Raw genomic sequence first — 8,183 nt, forward strand, 5'->3', positions numbered from 1 at the left:
TGTTGTAGCGTTATCATTTTATGCCACCCCAGAAGCCCAGTCAAGAGAACAGGTTCTGCTATTCTGCCGGGCTCAGTGCCTCACTCCATCATGGCCCAGCCGGTGCTGTGGCCTCCCTGTGTCCAGACAATGTTTTGGAGTTTGATATGAAAATGTCTTGGAAAGGAACAGGAAGAGCTGCCCTGATACTGACTGCCCAGATGGGGAAGTGGAAAAGGGGAAAAGGCAGGTGTCCTTTGCAAAGCAGAAAGCTGCTGTGCAACGCTGCAGGCTGTGTCTCACCTGCGTGCTTACCTGCTTTCCGAAGGCCCTCCAAATGGCTACAGAAACCAACTGCATCACGGAGTATCTGCAGGAAAGTGAGACCCAGATCCAGAAAGCGAAGCCGACGGAGAAGCTGGGTTTGCTCTATGGGGTGCCTGTCAGCATCAAAGACTCCATCAACTGCCAGGTACCGCCAGCACAATAATGTGTGTACCCTGGGATTACTGTGGGCTGAAGTTCAGCAGTGGGAGGAGGTTTGACCTCAGCTCTAGTGAACCTTGTCATAGTTGATATGAGGTGGCCTACCCTGGCAAGTGGTGGGGTTTGCTGCCTGTCTCCCATATGAGCCAATAGAAAACTGGTCAAATTTACTACCAGTACACTCTGCAGTGTGTGCATGATGGATGTGTTGTTGCATATGCACATACATCCTTATATATATATATGTATAGATAAAAATAGGGGGGCAGAGGGAATTGCAATCCTCTGTTTGGAAACCTGATTTTCGTGTGTTCTCAGGGCCATGATTCCACATTAGGGTTTATAAAAAACCTCAATAAACCCGCAGCGGAGGACAGCGTGGTGGTGCAGGTGCTCAGGAGACAGGGGGCAATTCCGTTTGTCAAAACCAACGTTCCCCAGTCCCTCATCAGGTAGGTGGGCGCTCCTCCCTCCCTCATCGCAGGTGAGGGTTTCTACCAAGTCTAATTCTCAGTTCCCACTTCTTAAATAACAACACCCAGTGCCCATTCTTAGCGTCTGTAAGTTTTACTTAGTGTAAATGTGTTTATTTTTTTAAGGATGAAAATTAACTCTAGTTCCAAATGAAATAAAGAAGCGAAAGAGGAGGAGAAGAAGAGAGAAATCACTGCACTTTTTTCCTGTGGTGGATGTTTTAAAATCACTTTATTTTAATTTACCTTTCGGGGTGGTCCTGCTAACTATACAGTGCAAAGACATACTAATGGAAGGTGAAGCTAGTTAAGCTAAGGACCTTAAATTATACAGCTCTGAAACCTCCTCCTGTATCTAGCAAGACCACACTTGACATGATTGGTACAGAGTGGGGTCAGGTGTGCCCTGCTGGCAGCAAGTGTCCCTGTGTCCTGACAAGTAAACTCTGGCAAAGCTCTTCCGTGGGTGTGTGAAATGCATCCGTAAGGTGACATGGCAATGACTGACCAGGTTTTAAAAAAGCCACACAAAAGGGTTGCTCCAGGCATTATCAGATTTTGCACCAGCTCTTGGGAGCATCTGGTGTTTGCATATCACTGCAGCTGGCATTCAGGCCATTCCCAAGGCTCAGCTACCCCCTCCTGGGGTGGGGGAACCTGGACCTGTTCCAGGTGGGCTGGTTTGGATGTCCTGTGGCACTCAGGACCGTGGGAATGGGCAGCCTTCCCAGGAGGCTTGATGTACCTGCGCTGTCACAGAGTCTGTCTGGGAAAGGCTTGGTGACACTGAAGTTAGCTGGCAGTGAATCCAGCTCCTGGGACCGCCACAAAAAGGCTAGTGGTCTTCATGGGAGCTTCCAAAAGCTAAGTGATGTGATGTAACAACTAGTGAATTACCTAATTACGTTCCGAAAGTCTTTTTGTAGTGTCTGGGGTCCACACCGACAGATAACTACATTCCTCTCATTTCCAGTATATCTCTCTCTCTCTAGCTATGACTGCAAGAACTTGATCTTTGGCCAGACCTTCAACCCTCTGCTCTACACCAGAAGCCCCGGAGGCTCCTCTGGTGGAGAAGGGGCACTTATAGGAGGAGGTGGGTCCATCCTGGGCTTAGGAACAGATGTAGGAGGGAGCCTGCGTTTCCCCGCTGCTTTCTGTGGGATCTGTGGACTCAAACCCACCGGGAACAGACTCAGGTACTGTGAGTAATGCAGGGATGTCTCTGGGTGAGACCCAGCCTACCAGCTATGCTGAGATGCTCCTGTGGACAAGGGGAGACTTCTAAGGAACTGGGAAGGGCTTGTTTCTGTCTCCTGCCCAGCCTTTTTTGGAGCCTGTATGGAGGGAAGCATCAGTTCCCCCAGAACAGAGACAGGGGAACTTCTCCATCTGCATGCTAAGGGGGTGATTCTTCCTGACTGACAGGACATAAATCATTTTCGCCTAGGTTGGGTCCCTCTTGGGCTTCCCCTTGGCCCTTCCTTCTGCCAACCTCTACACTGCAAAGGGAGGGTAGCGTTTTCATTACCCCTTGCTACTGCTTAAAGCCTTTCCCTTCAGTGGAAACTACTCAGCTGATGTATTTCATGTGTCTCTTTTCTTCACAGTAAAAAAGGAGTCATTGCTGGTGTGCTTGGGCAGAAGTCAGGTAGGAATTGGTAGTTGTCCTCCAGGGAGAGCAGTGGGGAAGGGCTGAGAAGGACCCTCAGCTGGTTGTGGGAGATCCCAAACACGTTCAGAGAGAGGAGCAGGTTCCCTTTCAGGGTCTCTTTCAGAGAGCCATTCCCACATATGACTCCTGAGAAACTGGAACATGCATGAGCTGAGAGGAGCATGTTGTGTAACATATAAACCTCAACACACCCCGTAAGCCCCAGGTTGCTACACTGTCTGTCACTGCTTCATGGGAGGAGAGGTTAGCACTCAAAACTGGTGTCTTGTGTTGTCCTTGTGTCGTAATCAACAAAGCTTTTTGTTTAATTTTGTAAATCATGAAATGGAGACATCAGGGCACATATTGATGGATTAAAAACTCCGGGTCCACAGCAAGGGGCCTGCTGGTGGGAAAGCACCTGTAGGCATCCAAAGCTCAATTCTCCAAGAGGATCTGTTGCCAACACTAGATTAAGTCAAAACGATGCCGAGAAGTCCTGCTTTTGCAGGACATGCCCTTGAGAGACCCTCAACCATGAATGCTTTCTTCTGGTCTCTTCCAGTGGCTGCTGCCGTGGGGCCGATGGCGAAAGACGTGGAGAGCCTGGCGCTGTGCATGCGGGCGCTGCTGTGCGAGGACATGTTCCACCTGGACAGCACAGTGCCTCCCCTTCCCTTCAATGAAGAGGTAAAGGACCTCGAAGGGGACAAAGGGCTCTGAGAAGAGCTGCCATTGCTCAGGGCGAGAACGCCAGTGGCTCCTGGGAGCCTTCCATGACCCATTCCAACCTACCAAATGCTGCGGGTGGACATGTGGGCACAAGAAGTGCCGCTTTCCAGACTCACCCTGCAGCATGGGCGTGCTCTTGGCTCCTGACACCACTGATGTCCTTCCAGCTGGCACTTTGCCTTTTTCTGCAGGTGTATTCCAGCACACAGCCGCTCCGCATTGGCTACTACGAAACCGATTTCTTCACCATGCCAAGCCCTGCCATGAGACGCGCCGTTCGGGAGGTGAAGGAGCTGTTGGAGGATGCTGGTCACACGGTAGGGTGTTGCGTGAAACCGGTAATCATACTGCATCTATTCTTCCTACCATGTCTTTGGGATCCATGGGTAAACACCAAGCAAATTTGGCAAGGAAAGTAACCCTGGAATCCACTCAGCATCCCACAGCTTTAATGAAAGTAGACAGCTGCTTCTGGAAATGAGAAATTCTTCATATTGCAACTTGATTTCTGCTCTCAGCAGGATCTCAGTGCTCTTTAGGTGCTGGCAAACACAAAAGGGAGCCCACCCCAATCCATAACACACGCTGGGGAGCACGTACACTGCTGCATGGCTTATCTGTAGTGGGGATGCATTTACTCACACTATGGCCGAGATCCACATTGTGTTTAGTGCTGTACAACCCAGGTCCTGAGGCAGTGCCCGTGTGGAGCTTACAGTCCTAGTGGTGTGTGATTACTGCCAGCTCAGCCTGTTTCCTGGGCCTGATGGGCCACTTCTCTTCAGTGGCTATGACAAGCTTGTGTCCAAGTACCTGTTTAGCCTATTCTCAAGCCAATTTCATTTCTTCTGCCTCATAGCGTTTGGCAAGCAGTTCCACAGATCTACTGCACAATGCATGGAAAGCCACCTCCCATCTTTTTGTATCTGGAAACAAGGGCCTGAGGAGAAAGCAAAAGAGCAGTTGCTGATGGCAAATCTTTCATAGCAAAGGAGCCCCATATTGACCTAGACCTGTTTCTAGGGTCTCAGTTTTTGGGGTGCAGAGCAGAGGTGGTCTCCTTCCTCCTCTCTGCCTCCTCACCTCCTGTGCATGAGGCATGGTCGTGGCTGCAGCCTCCCCCTTACCCCTGTACAAGTGAAGTGGGGAGCACAGACTCCCCACTTTTGTCACCCACTGCCAGCTTTGGAGGGACATTTGTGCCTTGGGGCTGCTTGGAGGTCAGGGGGTCAAGCCCGTCCTCTTGTCTTTCAAATCATCAGTTGTTGCTTAAAGGGAAAACAGCGTTTTCAGGGAAGGATGGATGGGATGGGAAAGACCCGGTGTCCTCAGATGCTGGAGGCTTTTCTGAGGGCTTGTCAGGAAATCCTCAGCCCAGCTCAGCCTGTTGCCAGCCCTTGATGGCTTATCCCACACAGCCCGCTCGTGCTTGTGCCACTGACTCCTCTTCCACTGTCCTTCCAGCTGGTGCCTTTTGAACTCACCAATGTGGACCATGTGGTCTTTAATTTCTGCATCAGGGGGATGTTTGCTGATGGGGGCTCCTCCTTTCTCAGGAAATTGTAAGTATAGTCTGCAACACTTTGATGTGATCGGTGCCTTTATGAAAATCCTCCCTAGGGTCTGGCTAGCACCGGGATACAGGTAGCAGATCTGCTGGATCTAGATACTGGTTGATATGTACTGGGATTTACTGGGGAACTTACCATCAAATGATTGAGATGAACCTTGGGTCTCTTTGGGATTGTTACCAGCCTTGACAGACAAAAGGAAACTGGGCGCTGGTACCCTGTAAATACTGTGAGAATCAGAGGAATGGAGCAAAACTTTGTCACTTAAATGTGCTGTTTAGAGGGGTTGGCCTTGTGAAAGATGATCTACTGTGATTGCTTCCTAACACTGCTTAGCTAAACACCCTTTTCTCTTTCAGCAAAGGAGAGCTGGAGAACAGCAGCGTGGGGCCGTTGTTCTGGTTGTTGAGGTCACCAAGCTGGCTAAAAACTGCCCTCTCCTGGATTGCCAAACCCTTCGTAAGGTCCATTTCTTTCTAGTGTAGTTTAAGTTAAGCAATAGGTGGAGAATAACTTATCTCCCGTGGCAGTAAGGCTTTCTCATAGAGAAGTCTCTAGGTGTTGCTGCCTGGCTGTGCTTAGACACATCTTCAAACAGGAGTGATGCTATTTCTGTTCCTCCCCTGCCTACTTTGGGCAAAATCCATGAGTCCTGTCTGATCACAGAGCCAACACCTTGTATTTGTGACAGTTGTCTCAGAGGACAGGGCTGGTAGTAATGTAATTTTTCTTTCTTTCTTTCTTCTTCTCAGGCGCCTCGATTTTCAGGTATCCTAAAAAGTATGAGACCAAAGTGAGTAGATCTGAGCCTGAGCAAATGTGTGAATATTTGGGTTTCTCTGTTGGAAAGCAGCAGTGTTTGCTGCATTAGGAGCACTGCCCCAGCTGCGTGCATCTGAGATAATATAAGGCAGAAAACACAAGGGTGGGAGCACACTGAGAGCGGTTTATGTCAACACCATAACCCTGTAGGGTTTGGCAAACTATTCTAGTGCTGAGGATGGGAAGGAGGGTGGGGACTCACAGCGTCTTGCTTAGGAACTGGATGAAGCTTGGGGAAATGAAATAGGGTGTCAGCTTCAGCACTGCTTAATGCATCTGTCATGCCATGAGGTGGAGGCACCCTAAGACAGAAGAAGGGTAAATGCCCAGGGAAGGTTTGCTTTTCCTTGCTGCTGTTGGGTGGTTAGTGGTGAGAAAGGACTCAAATCCCTGCACCGATCTGCCTTTAGTCTTCAGCCCTCCATCATGGGCAGAAGGAGATATAAGACCCCCAGTGCTTCAGAGAAAAACCAGGACTTTGCCAAAGTCCTCTCTTCCCTTGGCTGCAGCTCCAGGAGCAGAGCTAACCTGTGCGCATCTGCCTTTTGATGCTCTTCCCTGCCCCTAAAGCTGCTCTTTGCCGCTTTCATTTGTCTTTCATTGTTTGTTTGTTTGTTTTTCAGCACAGTGGATGAAGTCTGGAGTCTTCACTGCGAAATTGAGGTAAAGTATTGCAATTCGGGGTTTGATAGTTTTTGGTTTATTTCTCTTTGGGAAGAGGCAGATTCAGTACCCACCAAGGTTAGGAGATGATGAAGTCACTGGTGATGAGAAGTAGGAAGCATAACATCATTCCTCAGCAAATGTGCCTTAGACGTGTAAGTTCTCAGCACATTTAAAGATCAGGATGACACGTAGACATATTCATGATCCCAAATCAGACCTGAATTTTTCGGTCTTACGCTTGAAAACACTGGCCATCAGCTGCAGCAGACTTGCCTTTATCTCCATTCTGGTTTCCTCAAGACCCATGTCCGTGTCCCAGGTTGCTATGTGCCCCCACGCTCAATCCCCACCTCCAGCTTTAGCAGAGGGGAGGGTGCTTTGTAGGCTGGGAGGGCTGTTGGCCAAGCAGCAAAGGGTTGCTGGATTTTAGCAGGATCTGTCCTGATGTAGCCTGATGGCTGCTCCTGGAGAAGGGCTGCAAGCCCAGTTGGGCACCCAAGGAGAGCCTCAGCCAGCAGCCGTGGGACAGAACATCCGCCCCACCGACCACCGGTGTGTTTCCTCCTCAGGAGTTTTGCGACCAGTTCATCGCCCAGTGGAAAAAGTTGAATCTGGACGTCATGCTTTGTCCCATGCTGGGCCCGGCTCTCGGCATTGGCTACCCTGGGAAGCTCTCAGGTAGGACCACCGATGGGGGGCCTTTGCCTGCAGTGTGGACCTGCTGTGGCACTCCACCAGTATTGATGAGAAATGTTCCTCACCCCAAGGCAGCTGCAGCCCCAGCCCATGGAGTACACCCAGGAGAACCCCCCTGGGACATGTGGGAGCCAAGGGGCAGTTTTACATCCTGCAGCCCTTGAATTCCCAGTACAAACACCCAGGTAGCTGGGAGGTCATTTAGGCAGAGGGGGGTGAAGGCTTTCCCTGCATCAGGATGGTGATGCAAGCTCCCCCTCTCCCACAGTGGCAGTCAGCTACACCATGCTCTACAATGCCTTGGACTTCCCTGTCGGCGTGGTCCCCGTCACACTGGTGACGGATGAGGATGAGGAGGAGCTGAAGGGCTACCAGGGGTACTTTCGGGACTGGTGGGACCGGACCCTGGCGAAGGTGAGTGGCGCCAGGTTCCCCAGCGGCACGAGCATCCCCATCCCTTGCCATGGGCGTCCCCCTGCCCTCTGCCCCTCTCTTTGTGCCACAGGCTTTTCGCGGCAGCGTGGGGATGCCGGTGGCCGTGCAGTGCGTGGCCTTGCCGTGGCAGGAGGAGCTGTGCCTCCGCTTCATGAAGGAGGTGGAGACCCTCAGCCTGAAGAAAAACATGATCGTCTGAGTCCCGCACACTCGCCCAGAATGGGATCCAAGCCAACATCAGCGCAGGTCATCTTTTGGTCTGCCGCACCCGCAGGACTTGTGTTGCCCTCCGCGGGGACGCATTGATGCCTGGGCTGGCTCTGGGGTGCGAGGGGAAAGCAGGGTGAGCTCCACAGTGGTGGAGCACTTCCAATCATTGTTCTAATACAGTATTTTTTGTTATTGGAAAGTCTGTTATTTCAGGTCTGTGTTTGTGTGAGGGATTGGGATGGATTTTAATAGCCCTCTCAACACCCTCCAGGAAGTGCAAGAACTTATAAATGGGGAAACTGAGGCACGGGACTGGTTTTGTCTGAGTCGTTCAGACTCCTACTTGGAGTGCTCTAGGAAAAGGGATTTTCCCCTCCGTTCTCAGCTTCCTGAGGACAAAATGTGGTGGTTTCCCTGCTGCGGAGCAGCAACCTGAGGTCAAAGCTGTGCCTGCCTGCA

The 8,183-nt window shown here is 50.9% G+C and overlaps 1 protein-coding gene across 1 annotated transcript in view; it reads left to right on the top strand.

Moving 5' to 3' along the window:
• Positions 1–7,923, top strand: part of LOC136103964 (fatty-acid amide hydrolase 1-like) — a 9,941-nt gene extending 2,018 nt beyond the window's left edge. Inside the window, exons 3-15 of the mRNA XM_065842508.2 lie at positions 308–451; positions 784–917; positions 1,931–2,137; positions 2,549–2,589; positions 3,158–3,282; positions 3,516–3,641; positions 4,789–4,886; positions 5,255–5,354; positions 5,648–5,688; positions 6,341–6,380; positions 6,953–7,061; positions 7,348–7,493; positions 7,585–7,923. Of these exons, the coding sequence (XP_065698580.2) occupies positions 308–451; positions 784–917; positions 1,931–2,137; positions 2,549–2,589; positions 3,158–3,282; positions 3,516–3,641; positions 4,789–4,886; positions 5,255–5,354; positions 5,648–5,688; positions 6,341–6,380; positions 6,953–7,061; positions 7,348–7,493; positions 7,585–7,713 (1,440 nt within the window). The 3' untranslated portion in view covers positions 7,714–7,923. The remainder of the gene's footprint in view (positions 1–307; positions 452–783; positions 918–1,930; positions 2,138–2,548; positions 2,590–3,157; positions 3,283–3,515; positions 3,642–4,788; positions 4,887–5,254; positions 5,355–5,647; positions 5,689–6,340; positions 6,381–6,952; positions 7,062–7,347; positions 7,494–7,584) is intronic.
• Positions 7,924–8,183: the final 260 nt, after the last annotated feature.

This window comes from Patagioenas fasciata, chromosome 6, assembly GCF_037038585.1.
Source record: "Patagioenas fasciata isolate bPatFas1 chromosome 6, bPatFas1.hap1, whole genome shotgun sequence".
Taxonomy (NCBI): Eukaryota; Metazoa; Chordata; class Aves; order Columbiformes; family Columbidae; genus Patagioenas; species Patagioenas fasciata.